Source organism: Symsagittifera roscoffensis, chromosome 1 (assembly GCF_963678635.1).
Source record: "Symsagittifera roscoffensis chromosome 1, txSymRosc1.1, whole genome shotgun sequence".
Taxonomy (NCBI): Eukaryota; Metazoa; Xenacoelomorpha; order Acoela; family Convolutidae; genus Symsagittifera; species Symsagittifera roscoffensis.
In genome coordinates this window covers 81713767-81732407 of record NC_087062.1, presented here as the reverse complement: position 1 = coordinate 81732407, position 18641 = coordinate 81713767, and the positions used below count along the sequence as shown (strand labels likewise).

At 41.5% G+C, this 18641-nt stretch overlaps 2 protein-coding genes across 2 annotated transcripts; both read left to right on the top strand.

Moving 5' to 3' along the window:
• The first annotated feature begins 3084 nt into the window (after window positions 1–3084).
• Window positions 3085–7735, top strand: LOC134840220 (DNA methyltransferase 1-associated protein 1-like). The gene is made up of 2 exons (XM_063855957.1): window positions 3085–3439; window positions 6717–7735. The coding sequence occupies exons 1-2, from the start codon at window positions 3085–3087 to the stop codon at window positions 7733–7735; spliced, it is 1374 nt and encodes a 457-aa protein (XP_063712027.1).
• A 7478-nt stretch (window positions 7736–15213) lies between these two features.
• LOC134857100 (DNA methyltransferase 1-associated protein 1-like) lies at window positions 15214–16754 on the top strand. Its single transcript, XM_063873467.1, has one exon. It carries the CDS (start codon window positions 15216–15218, stop codon window positions 16482–16484), a length of 1269 nt encoding a protein of 422 aa, XP_063729537.1. The 5' UTR covers window positions 15214–15215; the 3' UTR covers window positions 16485–16754.
• The last annotated feature ends 1887 nt before the right edge of the window (window positions 16755–18641 follow it).

Genomic DNA, 18641 nt, shown 5'->3' with positions numbered 1-18641 from the left:
CTGAGCCAGCAGACGAAGGCACTTCGACACTGGAATCTCTGTCGGCCTTTATGGAGATGAAGCGGAATTTGCCGGGCAATTCAAAAGATAACAAACAAAGACTCCTCATGGAATCACACCGAGGAGAAGAAGAATAAAAGGCGCTGCCAGAGTACCTTTCTTGGGAACGTTGCCCGAAGAAGAGTGGGAAGTGCATCACCGAGACCATGAAAATAGGCCGGGATGTAGATTGGACAGAGTGGCGTTCATGGAAGAAGTCTGGACAGTAGTTCAGAGCTACGGGACCCAGTCCATTTTGAAAGTGGATCTCAGCCGACCATTGATGCGGGAAGCCCTCGACAAACTTGATGAGTGTGAAGGGAGATTGATTGAGTTGTTGATTGAAAGTGAAGTCAACTCTCCCATCAAGATGACACCGCAGGAGGATAAAGGAGAGGTGGTTTATCTGTCAAGGACCAGGAAAGGAACGATGCGATCGAAACTGGTGATTGATAAGATCAACGAGATGAAGATGAAATTAGGCAGCAAAGTGATACCGAGGAGAGCAGGAAAGACGAAGGTGGATTCGCAGATATCGATAAGAGCTGTCAATTCAGCGAAAAGAAAACGAGTCGAAGAGGCCATGGATTTGGGACAAGGTGATTATCAATTGCCTGGCACGGACAGAATGTTAACTGATGTAGCAATGGTGCCACCCATTCTCATGGCAGGGATAAAGTCAACAGGTTACAATTCCAAAAGGAGTGACCGCACTCTGACTGGAGCAACCTTGGAAATGGAGATACTCAGCCAATGTGGAGAAAGTACCATGAAAGACTTTAGACCACGGAAAGGGAAGTGTCGCAGGACAACTAGTACCAGTGGATTATATCCGACTGACAGTGTCGGAGACTGTGTCGATAGATGAACCCGCCGGTGGATACATGGAGATGTTGGAATACCGAAGCACGGCTAGAGGATATGTGATGGCTCTGGAAGACAAGAGTGCCAGGGAAGGTTATCTGGAGACGATGTTACAAGGCACCACCATCAAGCAGAAAGCGTACGAGACTCTAGCGTCGTCTGAGATGCAGGCGGAAGCGATTGAGCAATTAGTGAGACTTCCATGAAAAGCAGTGGTGTTGAGGTACCTTGAAGAGGAAATGAGGACTACGCCGAGAATACACGCTCTCATGGCAGTACTTTACGTGAGAACCGAATTACAACTGAGGTTCGCCTGGTGTATGATGGGATTAACTCGCGGAGAATATGATTCAGAAGAAAGGAAAAGGTCAAAAGAAGAAAAGGTATTCCTGATGACGAACCTGAGGGATCTGATAATCCAGGAGGGAAGGGCAGTAGCGTGCGCGAAGCGGAGAGACGCTCTCTGTTTCATTCGATTCCTGATAGAGCAGATTTCAGTGCCAGCATTGAACACCTGTGTCAAGATGCTGGGGGAGGGCGATGAACGAGTAAAAGCCTTACTCTTGCTAGCACTGCTGAATATGCATCAGAGCAAGCCAATGAGGGTGAATATGAAAGAACTTGAAGAGCTAGAACCCATGAGGAAAATAGACGAAATCAGGAGATTCTCAAACAAGGAGCTGAGACTCACTAAAGAATCTATGGGGGCACTGCCGAAATCCAGTGAGTGCTGTGGACCGATCAGGAAGAAGTCATACAGTTACGTGTCCGGAGTCATAGGGATAGCGTACAAACCTTTCCTGAGTGAAGACATACGCGATTGCTTCTTTGATTACGAGCAGGCAGTGTTGCTAAGGTTCTGTACGTCGAGAATTGCAACAATTAAAAGCGCTACTAATCCGCAGACCAAGTTGGGACTTGTCTTGGAAGAAAAGGTGACTGCACCTTCCATGCCAAAATCCGACAAACGAGTGGAGTTTGGATTGGGATTCTCAGATGAATTACTGAGAACGAGCTTGATGGTTTTGTGGGAACTGATGAGACCATCATGGTGTCCTAGTCCCAATGCTGACTCGATACTACGAGCGACACATGACGTGCAGAGGGAATTAAATGCAGACTCTAACCTGCGTGACCTGAACATCATATATGATGTGATGACAACAGCCTCTAGGAGCAACGGGGAAGACAAAGTGGAGTTGCCTGGCTGGGGACCAGAAGACTGGGTCAAACCTGGTAGCTGTCTGGCGGAAGTCTGTGGACTGGAAGGTCTTGTTTGTGGAAGTCTGGATTGCGTGAAAACCCTAGACAGACAACACAAGCAGTTGACGATATTGTTTCGGAATGTTATGATGAAAGCAAGGACGGAAACGGAACTAATCGCAGATTGCCATGGAGGAACCGAGGTGAATCTAGTGACTGCACTAGGATTCTACAGCATGTTTGGTTCTTTAGAGTCACTATTGAATCTAGAACAAAAACATGAGATGGTCACAGCCGTCAGTGTAGAAGTATTCCCAGGAGTTTTGCAAACTGAGCAAAAGTACATAGGAAAATGGTGGGAAGCGATCGAGACGGAAATGAACATCCGACACAGTGAAACTTGTCGTAGACCATCAGGAGCACGATATTTGGTGGGATCGACATTAGCTCCAATGTGCAAGAGCAGATACCCGGGGCATTTTGTAGCTGTGGATGTAAAGAGTACGAGAACGATCGTGGATCAAGCCTTCTCAGTGCCAAAGTGTGTGAGACTAACGAGAATGTCGGAGAAATCTTACGAGTTACTGTGTAAAATGTTATCAGCAGTTCCAGAGAGATCAAAGAAGGAGTTGGAATCAATACTGGGAAGGAAGTTCATGGGATACGTGAGTGGGAACTTCAGTGACTTTGAGAGAGAAACAGAGAGGATCAACCGTTACAGATTACAATAAAATAGACGAGAATGATGTGGTTCACCGAGTGATGATGGAAGTGGAACCATTACTGGAAGCTTTGGGAAAGCGTAATTGGAGGAGCGTCATGTTGACACATGATGAGTTTCCCTGCCACTGCTGGCTGCAGACCTGGTGGTATCCCAAGCGTAGTAATCTGGTGTTGATCTGGGACTCTGGAGAGCTGCTCTCCATGGGTTTACCAGACTCATCACGGCCCATAACAATAGTGATAGCGGGAGTTATGATGGCGATACGATGGCTGGAAGCTCATGTGAGGGAGAACATAAGACAGGAGGCACCAACGCGGGAACAATTGCAGAAATTGGATTGTCTAAAAGATTTAGATCTTTTTGAGACAACGTGCAAGATTCTGAACATTTCTATGGAAGTAAAAAAGATATGGGCAAGAAAACGACTGATGCCATGGTTTAGAGCCAACATGACTGCATGGTTGTACGAGTATGCAAAAAAGCAAATGTCGAAGCACGGCAGAGTGAACAGCGGGTATCAGCTTGACATTGGGGCAGGAGCTATCGAGCGAGCTTTCGTGACTCATCGAAATGCCGTGACCACCGCGGTGAAGAGAATTTCCAGGACAAGTGAACGTAGTGGAAAGGAAAAAGAAGAGATGTTGAAGGAAGATTTGGAGAGAAACGTGACGTTGTGTCTCCACAACAGCTTCTGCAGGAACAGAGAATCTAACGTGGATCCCCTACCTTGTTGTAAACAGAGGGTAGAAGAGCAGAAGTGTTGGAGGACTGCTTCCAACAGCGTCAGAATAGCTAACGATGTGTTGCAAGACACAGAAACTGAAAGTGCAGAGTCAATGTCACAGGAGGAGGAAACGGAACATTGACGAATGGCCGTAGAGACAAGACGCAAAAAGAATTGATGTTAGAAGAACTTGGAAGTTTTAGAACTTGTAAACGACGCAAAAAGAAAAAACAAAGAAGTGGCGAAAAAGAAGAAGTCAGAATTGTTTTATGTGTGTGACGAAAACTCAAGTGAGAGACTGAGCAACCGATTTGTAATTGAAGACTGAATCATTTAGTTGAGTTTTGAACATTAAAGAATTTCTTGCATTTATAAATTTGCATTTTGATTTTAGTTAGTGGCTTTAGAGACACTTACTATTTATTTAGAAAGGCTTGAGCGAAGAAAATATTTAAATATTCCAGCCTGCATGACTGTTTTTAATCAACTAGGCGAACTGATCACTTTGTGGTGACATGAAAGGCCTGGGTAATCTCTTGAAGAGGGAGATTGTTTCATTGTTCTTTCTAATCACAGAGTTCCTTAATTTTAATATTCAGGACAATAATAACTAAAATTTCCGAAGGAAAGAAGCATAGTAGGATAGTTTTAGCTTGTTGGTTTGCAGGACTGTCCTGCAAACTAACACCTTTTAAAACCTAGGAGAAAAAGTTTTAAATCAAGGCCTTGGCGTTGGAAGTCAGAAAAAATGTTTTATCTTAAGTCATATCCTCAAAGTGCAGATTAGTGAATACATTTAGAAGGCTATAGCAATCTAGTATGATGCCATTTATATTCTGCAGTGAGTCGATATGACTTAAGATTTTATCTTAAGTCATATCCTCAAAGTGCAGATTAGTGAATACATTTAGAAGGCTATAGCAATCTAGTATGATGCCATTTATATTCTGCAGTGAGTCGATATGACGCGAGTAAAAGTAATTTCGTGCATTTTGTAAATTCTGTTCGATGACACTGTACCAATTTTACGAATATTGCGAGATTCAATGGGGACATTGACCGGGCTGTCCGGGGAGTATGTGACATTCGACCAGAATGGACGAAAATGCAGTTTCGAGTTTTTAAAAGCGAAATTTCCGAATTGGCGGTTTTGAAGGAATAAGAGCGTTATTCAGAAGATTAGACAAATCGTGAAGGCTGAAGGATTCGGAAATTCCTAAATTTTAAAAATTCGAAATGATGACGTAATAATTCTGAGAAACGTCAAAAACGGCCATTTTGGAGAAAAACCTGAATAAAAACACAACAACGATAGTTGCGACGACGACAACAACGAGAAAATTGAGAATCAGAATCGGAGAAAAGCAGAAGTAGCAGAGACCGCTCCGAGTTGCAATCATTGTGCCGCTACATTTGTTGCAAGGCCGTTGCGAACAACGGTGAAAGGTAGAAGACAGCCTTCCGGAAGGAAAATAAGGGTCTTATTTCCCCGGATTCAAGAATCCGGAGGGGTCTTGGGACTGGAAGTCATATCATTTCATACAAACTTTTAGCTTCCCTATTATTTCCTGAATTGAATTTAATTAACATCTGAAATCATTTTACGAGGATGAGAAGCTAGGAGTTGGGGGTCGATGGAGATGATGATTTTTATCTACTGAACAAAAACAATAAAAATTCAATAAATAGTAGTAGCCCTGATTTTAGGAGTGACCTCGTGGTCTGGGGATACTGAGACCCAGCCATGAGGTCACTATTTCTGCATGTTATTAAGTTAATTTGAGCGTTCTGGTCGAAGCCGGAGAACAGTAACGTTTTTGTCGACCCGATGTTGAAAAGACCACCAAAAGAACTGGCTTGGTAGAGACGATGAAAAGCATGTAGAGCTCTGTTTAGAAGTTGGCCAGTCGTCTTAGGACCCAGCTTTATTTTCAGTCGATATGTACTTCCGGGCGAATGTTACATTCCGCGTTCATCAAAATGAACGATTAAGACCACTAATTCGTTACAAGCGTTAATCTTCCCACTCCGATGTCACAATAAAAAGTCAAATTCCGACTTTGCATTTTCGTACATTCTGGTCGAATGTCACATAACAACTTCGATATCTGGGTAATTCCTAGAGTTTTGTTTGGAATATGTGATAAAAGGACTGTAAACTCGGTTACTTTGATACATTTGGGGTAACGAAAGTATTATTCAAATATCAAAATTTCTTTGGATAAATAGGAGGTAATGGAGACGGATGAACGCTTCAAAACCTAAAGCGGTAATCTTGTTTAGCAAAACTTTTATGAGACTTGGAGTCAAATGCTTTTAGCATGTCAAAGTAGACAGCACAAATGTCTTCATTAGCATCATTGCAACTATAAAATTTATCAATTTTTGAAAAGAGTTGCGCGAAAAAGCTGCTCATAAAACCGTGTTGGCTATAAGACAGCTTATGCCGAACTTCGGAATACATGAATTTAAAAACTAGTTTTTGGAGACAGACAAACGTGGGAGGATACTGATACCACGATGGTTAGTAACTTCTGATTTTGATTTTGACTTATGTAATGAGATAACCTATGCCTCTTTCCAAATATTTTTTGTTGGGCCAAGAACAGCAAGAAATAATTTGAGAGAAAAGAATATAACTAATTGGGGAAAGAACTTTGGCGTTTTGCCTCAGCACAAATGGTGGAATGCTATCAGCTGCCGCTGCTGAAGTATCTGGTACATTATGAGATATACAATAGAGATATATAATTGACTCTGCTCATCTCAATGGTTTTTTTAAAATTGAGATTTTCTTTTTCAGCTTAAGTTATCCTGTTAGGTTTCTTTTTGCAAAACAGATACTCTGCGTGTCAGTTTTGGTCCCAGCCATTGACAACGGTTATTTTTTGAACGGTTCTTCCGCTGCTATATTAGATAAATTTAGCTTTTAGATACACTAGTGGACAAAATTAAAATCAAATTCAAATTTTACTCTCAAATAAGCCTAATTTTGAGGAGCACTTTGGGCGGAATTTAACCGATTTAACAGTCAGGAGTCCCGATATCACATATTCTAGTCAAACTTGTAAGAATTTTCTAGATATGGAAGTGATAATGATAAAAAGGAGATGATAAGAGTTGATGTGGTTTAAAATAAACTCGATACGGGTTACGTTTTAGATAAAATGGAGTTTACCAATGATTTCACAGATATTCTTGGCGTTGAAGGTACGAAATTGCAAGGTTCGCATTTGCAGTCAGTGCTCAATGATGAAAAGAAGAAGAAACCAAAAAAGGTGAATAAACTTCCAGCTCCAAATCAGTTCAAAAAACCTGAAGGAATGGCTAGGGAGCTTTTTAATTTACTACGAGATGGGTCGACTGGATCGCTAGCCCAAAACCAATCTGGAATACCTTTGGATAAATCACCATTGATACAGGCTGACACCAAGTTGGGCTACAAGTTGACTAAGGCTAAAATGAGCAAGTTTCATCCCAGAGCTTGGAAACAAACTCCGTTTGCAATTCCAATGAGGGACGACGGAATTGTGTTTTTTCACTGGAAGCGTGAATGTGACGGAACAGGAGAGTCGCAATTTGCGAGATTCAATAAGCATGTAAATAATCCATCGTATACATCTGTAGAATATGCTCAGTATTTAAATGATTCAAGCTGGAGCGAAGAGGAAACGGCACATTTAATGGATCTTTGTAATCAGTTCGACACTCGTTTTATCATAATCCAAGACAGATATGACTCCGACAAATTTAGACATAGGTCGATTGAGGATCTGAAAGAGCGGTATTACAACATAGTCGCAACGCTGCAGCACGTGAGATCTGGGAATACAGGAGAGCCTCCAAAGTTATATGATGCGGCTCATGAGCGGAAACGAAAAGAGCAACTGGAAAGGCTTTGGAACCGAACACCAGAAGAGGTAAAAGAAGAAGAGAGGCTGGTTGAAGAACTGAAGAAAATTGAAACCCGGAAGCGTGAAAGGGAAAAGAAAGCACAGGACTTGCAAAAGCTCATCAGTGCTGTAGATAGCCGTCCGAAGTCTCAGCCTTCGCAATTAAATAAAAATAAATCAGTTTTTAAGGACAGTTCGCAAAAGAAAACACTACAGATTTCATCAGCAGTACCAATAACAAAGAAGAGAGAGGGCACATCGAGGTATTTCCAAAGCTCTGGAATCTAAGAACCTATGATAAGACGAATGGTGAAATGACCAGAGTTCCTGGTGAGAGAAGAGACGAAAGATTGGGGTGATTACGAAAAGCTGCCAGAGGGGATCCCTGAATTCCCTCTGATGAGAAGGATGTTGCTCGGAGCAGTCTCCCTAGTACAAACTCCCAGACTAAGAGAGTTTGAAACCAATGAAAGGAGGATAGGGAAATTCGTGGAAATGATGGACCCATACGTTATGGGGAGGAATGCCGCCGTGCTGCAGTACACGCGATTTGCCTACACGGATCAAGCGACGAGAAGGCGAATCAGCAACGCCGCGACTCCAAAGCCTGGAGCGTTTAACACGGAATGGGCGGAATTAAACCTAGCGCCCATGAGAATGAGAGGCAGAGCCCAATTACCTGAGTCCTCCCTGATTTTGAACAGTGTGAAGCAGGGGTTAACAGTGGGAGGAACGTTGCAGACGAGAACCTTCCTGGCACCCTTCGGCTGTGAGGAAATCAAATTGGTCCATGGAGAGGAGGAAGCTAAATCGGCCGGCATACTGATCATACCAAAATTTCCGGAATGGGCTGAGACTGAAAAGCAATTACCCTCAAGCTCGAAAAAAGATTATGGGCAGGGAGGAAGCCGTCAAACGGAGGAACCCATGCAGCAAGGTAACAATCAAACAGATAGGGAAGACGACAAGGCATCGATGGAGGAATATCCAGCCCGGATTTTAATTTCCTCAGTGACTTTGAGAATAATGCGGATACGTTGGAAGCGGCTGAGCCAGCAGACGAAGGCACTTCGACACTGGAATCTCTGTCGGCCTTTATGGAGATGAAGCGGAATTTGCCGGGCAATTCAAAAGATAACAAACAAAGACTCCTCATGGAATCACACCGAGGAGAAGAAGAATAAAAGGCGCTGCCAGAGTACCTTTCTTGGGAACGTTGCCCGAAGAAGAGTGGGAAGTGCATCACCGAGACCATGAAAATAGGCCGGGATGTAGATTGGACAGAGTGGCGTTCATGGAAGAAGTCTGGACAGTAGTTCAGAGCTACGGGACCCAGTCCATTTTGAAAGTGGATCTCAGCCGACCATTGATGCGGGAAGCCCTCGACAAACTTGATGAGTGTGAAGGGAGATTGATTGAGTTGTTGATTGAAAGTGAAGTCAACTCTCCCATCAAGATGACACCGCAGGAGGATAAAGGAGAGGTGGTTTATCTGTCAAGGACCAGGAAAGGAACGATGCGATCGAAACTGGTGATTGATAAGATCAACGAGATGAAGATGAAATTAGGCAGCAAAGTGATACCGAGGAGAGCAGGAAAGACGAAAGTGGATTCGCAGATATCGATAAGAGCTGTCAATTCAGCGAAAAGAAAACGAGTCGAAGAGGCCATGGATTTGGGACAAGGTGATTATCAATTGCCTGGCACGGACAGAATGTTAACTGATGTAGCAATGGTGCCACCCATTCTCATGGCAGGGATAAAGTCAACAGGTTACAATTCCAAAAGGAGTGACCGCACTCTGACTGGAGCAACCTTGGAAATGGAGATACTCAGCCAATGTGGAGAAAGTACCATGAAAGACTTTAGACCACGGAAAGGGAAGTGTCGCAGGACAACTAGTACCAGTGGATTATATCCGACTGACAGTGTCGGAGACTGTGTCGATAGATGAACCCGCCGGTGGATACATGGAGATGTTGGAATACCGAAGCACGGCTAGAGGATATGTGATGGCTCTGGAAGACAAGAGTGCCAGGGAAGGTTATCTGGAGACGATGTTACAAGGCACCACCATCAAGCAGAAAGCGTACGAGACTCTAGCGTCGTCTGAGATGCAGGCGGAAGCGATTGAGCAATTAGTGAGACTTCCATGGAAAGCAGTGGTGTTGAGGTACCTTGAAGAGGAAATGAGGACTACGCCGAGAATACACGCTCTCATGGCAGTACTTTACGTGAGAACCGAATTACAACTGAGGTTCGCCTGGTGTATGATGGGATTAACTCGCGGAGAATATGATTCAGAAGAAAGGAAAAGGTCAAAAGAAGAAAAGGTATTCCTGATGACGAACCTGAGGGATCTGATAATCCAGGAGGGAAGGGCAGTAGCGTGCGCGAAGCGGAGAGACGCTCTCTGTTTCATTCGATTCCTGATAGAGCAGATTTCAGTGCCAGCATTGAACACCTGTGTCAAGATGCTGGGGGAGGGCGATGAACGAGTAAAAGCCTTACTCTTGCTAGCACTGCTGAATATGCATCAGAGCAAGCCAATGAGGGTGAATATGAAAGAACTTGAAGAGCTAGAACCCATGAGGAAAATAGACGAAATCAGGAGATTCTCAAACAAGGAGCTGAGACTCACTAAAGAATCTATGGGGGCACTGCCGAAATCCAGTGAGTGCTGTGGACCGATCAGGAAGAAGTCATACAGTTACGTGTCCGGAGTCATAGGGATAGCGTACAAACCTTTCCTGAGTGAAGACATACGCGATTGCTTCTTTGATTACGAGCAGGCAGTGTTGCTAAGGTTCTGTACGTCGAGAATTGCAACAATTAAAAGCGCTACTAATCCGCAGACCAAGTTGGGACTTGTCTTGGAAGAAAAGGTGACTGCACCTTCCATGCCAAAATCCGACAAACGAGTGGAGTTTGGATTGGGATTCTCAGATGAATTACTGAGAACGAGCTTGATGGTTTTGTGGGAACTGATGAGACCATCATGGTGTCCTAGTCCCAATGCTGACTCGATACTACGAGCGACACATGACGTGCAGAGGGAATTAAATGCAGACTCTAACCTGCGTGACCTGAACATCATATATGATGTGATGACAACAGCCTCTAGGAGCAACGGGGAAGACAAAGTGGAGTTGCCTGGCTGGGGACCAGAAGACTGGGTCAAACCTGGTAGCTGTCTGGCGGAAGTCTGTGGACTGGAAGGTCTTGTTTGTGGAAGTCTGGATTGCGTGAAAACCCTAGACAGACAACACAAGCAGTTGACGATATTGTTTCGGAATGTTATGATGAAAGCAAGGACGGAAACGGAACTAATCGCAGATTGCCATGGAGGAACCGAGGTGAATCTAGTGACTGCACTAGGATTCTACAGCATGTTTGGTTCTTTAGAGTCACTATTGAATCTAGAACAAAAACATGAGATGGTCACAGCCGTCAGTGTAGAAGTATTCCCAGGAGTTTTGCAAACTGAGCAAAAGTACATAGGAAAATGGTGGGAAGCGATCGAGACGGAAATGAACATCCGACACAGTGAAACTTGTCGTAGACCATCAGGAGCACGATATTTGGTGGGATCGACATTAGCTCCAATGTGCAAGAGCAGATACCCGGGGCATTTTGTAGCTGTGGATGTAAAGAGTACGAGAACGATCGTGGATCAAGCCTTCTCAGTGCCAAAGTGTGTGAGACTAACGAGAATGTCGGAGAAATCTTACGAGTTACTGTGTAAAATGTTCTCAGCAGTTCCAGAGAGATCAAAGAAGGAGTTGGAATCAATACTGGGAAGGAAGTTCATGGGATACGTGAGTGGGAACTTCAGTGACTTTGAGAGAGAAACAGAGAGGATCAACCGTTACAGATTACAATAAAATAGACGAGAATGATGTGGTTCACCGAGTGATGATGGAAGTGGAACCATTACTGGAAGCTTTGGGAAAGCGTAATTGGAGGAGCGTCATGTTGACACATGATGAGTTTCCCTGCCACTGCTGGCTGCAGACCTGGTGGTATCCCAAGCGTAGTAATCTGGTGTTGATCTGGGACTCTGGAGAGCTGCTCTCCATGGGTTTACCAGACTCATCACGGCCCATAACAATAGTGATAGCGGCAGTTATGATGGCGATACGATGGCTGGAAGCTCATGTGAGGGAGAACATAAGACAGGAGGCACCAACGCGGGAACAATTGCAGAAATTGGATTGTCTAAAAGATTTAGATCTTTTTGAGACAACGTGCAAGATTCTGAACATTTCTATGGAAGTAAAAAAGATATGGGCAAGAAAACGACTGATGCCATGGTTTAGAGCCAACATGACTGCATGGTTGTACGAGTATGCAAAAAAGCAAATGTCGAAGCACGGCAGAGTGAACAGCGGGTATCAGCTTGACATTGGGGCAGGAGCTATCGAGCGAGCTTTCGTGACTCATCGAAATGCCGTGACCACCGCGGTGAAGAGAATTTCCAGGACAAGTGAACGTAGTGGAAAGGAAAAAGAAGAGATGTTGAAGGAAGATTTGGAGAGAAACGTGACGTTGTGTCTCCACAACAGCTTCTGCAGGAACAGAGAATCTAACGTGGATCCCCTACCTTGTTGTAAACAGAGGGTAGAAGAGCAGAAGTGTTGGAGGACTGCTTCCAACAGCGTCAGAATAGCTAACGATGTGTTGCAAGACACAGAAACTGAAAGTGCAGAGTCAATGTCACAGGAGGAGGAAACGGAACATTGACGAATGGCCGTAGAGACAAGACGCAAAAAGAATTGATGTTAGAAGAACTTGGAAGTTTTAGAACTTGTAAACGACGCAAAAAGAAAAAACAAAGAAGTGGCGAAAAAGAAGAAGTCAGAATTGTTTTATGTGTGTGACGAAAACTCAAGTGAGAGACTGAGCAACCGATTTGTAATTGAAGACTGAATCATTTAGTTGAGTTTTGAACATTAAAGAATTTCTTGCATTTATAAATTTGCATTTTGATTTTAGTTAGTGGCTTTAGAGACACTTACTATTTATTTAGAAAGGCTTGAACGAAGAAAATATTTAAATATTCCAGCCTGCATGACTGTTTTTAATCAACTAGGCGAACTGATCACTTTGTGGTGACATGAAAGGCCTGGGTAATCTCTTGAAGAGGGAGATTGTTTCATTGTTCTTTCTAATCACAGAGTTCCTTAATTTTAATATTCAGGACAATAATAACTAAAATTTCCGAAGGAAAGAAGCATAGTAGGATAGTTTTAGCTTGTTGGTTTGCAGGACTGTCCTGCAAACTAACACCTTTTAAAACCTAGGAGAAAAAGTTTTAAATCAAGGCCTTGGCGTTGGAAGTCAGAAAAAATATTTTATCTTAAGTCATATCCTCAAAGTGCAGATTAGTGAATACATTTAGAAGGCTATAGCAATCTAGTATGATGCCATTTATATTCTGCAGTGAGTCGATATGACTTAAGATTTTATCTTAAGTCATATCCTCAAAGTGCAGATTAGTGAATACATTTAGAAGGCTATAGCAATCTAGTATGATGCCATTTATATTCTGCAGTGAGTCGATATGACGCGAGTAAAAGTAATTTCGTGCATTTTGTAAATTCTGTTCGATGACACTGTACCAATTTTACGAATATTGCGAGATTCAATGGGGACATTGACCGGGCTGTCCGGGGAGTATGTGACATTCGACCAGAATGGACGAAAATGCAGTTTCGAGTTTTTAAAAGCGAAATTTCCGAATTGGCGGTTTTGAAGGAATAAGAGCGTTATTCAGAAGATTAGACAAATCGTGAAGGCTGAAGGATTCGGAAATTCCTAAATTTTAAAAATTCGAAATGATGACGTAATAATTCTGAGAAACGTCAAAAACGGCCATTTTGGAGAAAAACCTGAATAAAAACACAACAACGATAGTTGCGACGACGACAACAACGAGAAAATTGAGAATCAGAATCGGAGAAAAGCAGAAGTAGCAGAGACCGCTCCGAGTTGCAATCATTGTGCCGCTACATTTGTTGCAAGGCCGTTGCGAACAACGGTGAAAGGTAGAAGACAGCCTTCCGGAAGGAAAATAAGGGTCTTATTTCCCCGGATTCAAGAATCCGGAGGGGTCTTGGGACTGGAAGTCATATCATTTCATACAAACTTTTAGCTTCCCTATTATTTCCTGAATTGAATTTAATTAACATCTGAAATCATTTTACGAGGATGAGAAGCTAGGAGTTGGGGGTCGATGGAGATGATGATTTTTATCTACTGAACAAAAACAATAAAAATTCAATAAATAGTAGTAGCCCTGATTTTAGGAGTGACCTCGTGGTCTGGGGATACTGAGACCCAGCCATGAGGTCACTATTTCTGCATGTTATTAAGTTAATTTGAGCGTTCTGGTCGAAGCCGGAGAACAGTAACGTTTTTGTCGACCCGATGTTGAAAAGACCACCAAAAGAACTGGCTTGGTAGAGACGGTGAAAAGCATGTAGAGCTCTGTTTAGAAGTTGGCCAGTCGTCTTAGGACCCAGCTTTATTTTCCGTCGATATGTACTTCCGGGCGAATGTTACATTCCGCGTTCATCAAAATGAACGATTAAGACCACTAATTCGTTACAAGCGTTAATCTTCCCACTCCGATGTCACAATAAAAAGTCAAATTCCGACTTTGCATTTTCGTACATTCTGGTCGAATGTCACATAACAACTTCGATATCTGGGTAATTCCTAGAGTTTTGTTTGGAATATGTGATAAAAGGACTGTAAACTCGGTTACTTTGATACATTTGGGGTAACGAAAGTATTATTCAAATATCAAAATTTCTTTGGATAAATAGGAGGTAATGGAGACGGATGAACGCTTCAAAACCTAAAGCGGTAATCTTGTTTAGCAAAACTTTTATGAGACTTGGAGTCAAATGCTTTTAGCATGTCAAAGTAGACAGCACAAATGTCTTCATTAGCATCATTGCAACTATAAAATTTATCAATTTTTGAAAAGAGTTGCGCGAAAAAGCTGCTCATAAAACCGTGTTGGCTATAAGACAGCTTATGCCGAACTTCGGAATACATGAATTTAAAAACTAGTTTTTGGAGACAGACAAACGTGGGAGGATACTGATACCACGATGGTTAGTAACTTCTGATTTTGATTTTGACTTATGTAATGAGATAACCTATGCCTCTTTCCAAATATTTTTTGTTGGGCCAAGAACAGCAAGAAATAATTTGAGAGAAAAGAATATAACTAATTGGGGAAAGAACTTTGGCGTTTTGCCTCAGCACAAATGGTGGAATGCTATCAGCTGCCGCTGCTAAAGTATCTGGTACATTATGAGATATACAATAGAGATATATAATTGACTCTGCTCATCTCAATGGTTTTTTTAAAATTGAGATTTTCTTTTTCAGCTTAAGTTATCCTGTTAGGTTTCTTTTTGCAAAACAGATACTCTGCGTGTCAGTTTTGGTCCCAGCCATTGACAACGGTTATTTTTTGAACGGTTCTTCCGCTGCTATATTAGATAAATTTAGCTTTTAGATACACTAGTGGACAAAATTAAAATCAAATTCAAATTTTACTCTCAAATAAGCCTAATTTTGAGGAGCACTTTGGGCGGAATTTAACCGATTTAACAGTCAGGAGTCCCGATATCACATATTCTAGTCAAACTTGTAAGAATTTTCTAGATATGGAAGTGATAATGATAAAAAGGAGATGATAAGAGTTGATGTGGTTTAAAATAAACTCGATACGGGTTACGTTTTAGATAAAATGGAGTTTACCAATGATTTCACAGATATTCTTGGCGTTGAAGGTACGAAATTGCAAGGTTCGCATTTGCAGTCAGTGCTCAATGATGAAAAGAAGAAGAAACCAAAAAAGGTGAATAAACTTCCAGCTCCAAATCAGTTCAAAAAACCTGAAGGAATGGCTAGGGAGCTTTTTAATTTACTACGAGATGGGTCGACTGGATCGCTAGCCCAAAACCAATCTGGAATACCTTTGGATAAATCACCATTGATACAGGCTGACACCAAGTTGGGCTACAAGTTGACTAAGGCTAAAATGAGCAAGTTTCATCCCAGAGCTTGGAAACAAACTCCGTTTGCAATTCCAATGAGGGACGACGGAATTGTGTTTTTTCACTGGAAGCGTGAATGTGACGGAACAGGAGAGTCGCAATTTGCGAGATTCAATAAGCATGTAAATAATCCATCGTATACATCTGTAGAATATGCTCAGTATTTAAATGATTCAAGCTGGAGCGAAGAGGAAACGGCACATTTAATGGATCTTTGTAATCAGTTCGACACTCGTTTTATCATAATCCAAGACAGATATGACTCCGACAAATTTAGACATAGGTCGATTGAGGATCTGAAAGAGCGGTATTACAACATAGTCGCAACGCTGCAGCACGTGAGATCTGGGAATACAGGAGAGCCTCCAAAGTTATATGATGCGGCTCATGAGCGGAAACGAAAAGAGCAACTGGAAAGGCTTTGGAACCGAACACCAGAAGAGGTAAAAGAAGAAGAGAGGCTGGTTGAAGAACTGAAGAAAATTGAAACCCGGAAGCGTGAAAGGGAAAAGAAAGCACAGGACTTGCAAAAGCTCATCAGTGCTGTAGATAGCCGTCCGAAGTCTCAGCCTTCGCAATTAAATAAAAATAAATCAGTTTTTAAGGACAGTTCGCAAAAGAAAACACTACAGATTTCATCAGCAGTACCAATAACAAAGAATACAGTTGAATCTTCTGGTATAAAATGGGCGGAAGCTAAATCATTTGGTGCTTCTACTCGTAGTCATTACATGAGACTTCCAGCCAACCTTGGAAACAAGAAATCGAAAGCAATCGAACAACTTCTCATTGAATACGGCCTCGAAGTTTGGCCAAAAGCGGCTTCAGAAGAAATTGTCACGGAATTTAATGAGCTACGAAATGAACTCGCAATTTTGTATGAACTGAAACAGGTGGACGAGGCTATCGATTTTGAGTTACAAACTTTGACGCATCGGCTGAATTCGTTTAAACGATGAACTTGCTTGTGATCTTTGTTGTACCGTTGGTGACCAAGGGCAGCTTGAATTGACCACGGTGGTCGATTTAACCCTTGTTGGGCGAGGAAGATAGAGAGAGAACTTAATTGGTGGTATTTGATTCAACTGCAATCTGATAATTTTCCCATTTTGTAGCGGATAATTTTGGAATCAGTGTTTCGATAGCATGTATGAAAGTGAGTTTTACAATCTTGTGTATAGTAAATATTTTTGTGAGAGTTAGTTACAGACCAATATAAGCTTGAATCGTAATTATCCGGCAAAATCTGGAGGTCTCATGTTGTTTTTTCATCTTGGTAAGTTTAATGATAATTACCAATGGCTAAGATTTTAATGCCGCTTGTCAAATCTTGCTGTAGCTAATTTTTGTTCGGCTAGATTTTCTGCAATATTCCGGCTCGGTATAGTACAGGCCCATTCCCACTTGGTCTTAGGGTAAAGCACGACTTCGGAACATAAAATCTGGAGTTCCATCCCCATAAGATTTAATAGAAATTGACCTTGCTTCATTAAAAAACCTCAGCATCATTCAGGCGCCTCTCTTTTGATCTAGAGGTGAAGCATGATCCTTCGGAATATAAGGTCTATGGTTTTAGTTCTGGACGGACATCGTTTATTTCCGATGTGTGGAAAGCATTTTTTTTGGAAAACTCGAATTGACGGAGTATAGTTTGTCTACTTATTTTTTGTCATTCTACTGTCCAAAGCAAAGCATAGAAATTCATCAAAGCATCAATAATTTTCATGGTAAGCAATTTAACTATAAATGAAAGTCGTTCTGTAGTTTGTAAGCTTACCAATTCTGATTTAGTATAATTTTTTTATTAAGTGGGTTCGGCTTATGCTACATCGACTTCGGAACCTCATTTTGCGTCGTTTAAAATGCTTTCGAAATTCAAAATTTTATGGTTAAAAATGTTTTTTGAAACCATTTTGTTTGCGGTTCAATAAGCGTCTACTAAAATATTGCCAGCTTAGTTGTTCCGCTTAGTAAATGATTTTTAATGCTTGTAACGGCAGTGGTTGTGCTCCTTGACTAACTTAAAAAAAAGACCAGGAAAAAGTCCTGATTTTTTGCGGTTTGTCTGATGATTTGTTTTGAAGTTCTCTTCATTTCCTTTGTTAAAAAAGAAAACTCCGCTTTCGAGCAGCAAAAGGGAAAAGTCGCAAAAAACGTAAATGATTCCTTGTTTCATAAATGGACTTCAATTTTCTGAATTCCCTGTCCAAGAAAAAAAATTTTGATTTAGTTTTCTTTTAATTGGAGCGCTTCAGAAAAAAAAATGTCTATCATTAACAGTATTTAAATTCGAAGAACTTGAACGTGATAAATTTTTCTTCGAATATTGAAAAATAAACAAACTTTTTCATTTTTTTTTGGGACTCCTTGTTTTGTACATGTCTGTTGGCCGTTTTGTTGTAAATCAGTGATCCAGAGCACCTAATTTTTGGTACCACAAATAATCATCGGAATGGGTCGAGAAAAACTGGTTTGAAATTTTTGGTTTGGATAATTTTTTCCTGCTAAAACGGCGTGTCAAAATAAGTTCTGCAGGCTTACAGTAGCTAATTTATTCTTACTTTGTGCCGTGAAGTTTTATTTTTACTCGAGTTAAGTTAGTTTTTTAGCGCCTGTTCGGGAAACTTTCATTTTTTTCCAGTATTTTTTTTTGTTTTTCTACAGGAATTGTTTTCCAATCGGCCTTTTTGACTATGACGGTCGAATATACCTAATTTCTTTTTTTTTCGTTCAGATCTTACTGTCGCACCACTCAGAAAAACGACACTAATTCGAAAACAAGTTTTTGTATTTTTAAAACTATGGTCGGAACATTCTGTGCTATTTGTAGAGATTTTTGAAAAAAAAAAACACATTGACCGATTTGGTTTATCACTGCATTGCAGAGCTGCTTGTTGCTGAACCGCGCGGTGTCTAGAGTTGCGGTTTGAGAAAGAAACTAAATTTCTCAGTTTCTGAGATATGATTTTTTTAACGGGAAGTTGTTCGTAGATTTTTTTTACATTAAGTATAGTAATTTTTACTTGTGTCTTTAAATATAGCTGCCTGTCACTAGAAGTTTCATTTGGAGGTCAGAAAATTGAGGCGTTGAATGTTAAGCTCTCGAAAACTTGAGT

What these genes read in the sequence shown, in the direction of transcription:
- LOC134840220 (XM_063855957.1), top strand. Translation starts at nt 3,085, where the DNA reads ATGGCGATACGATGGCTGGAAGCTCATGTGAGGGAGAACATAAGACAG. An exon ending in GAAGAGAATTTCCAGGACAA is followed by an intron (nt 3,440 to 6,716) that starts GTGAACGTAGTG and finishes GTTACGTTTTAG; the next exon opens with ATAAAATGGAGTTTACCAAT.
- LOC134857100 (XM_063873467.1), top strand. Translation starts at nt 15,216, where the DNA reads ATGGAGTTTACCAATGATTTCACAGATATTCTTGGCGTTGAAGGTACG.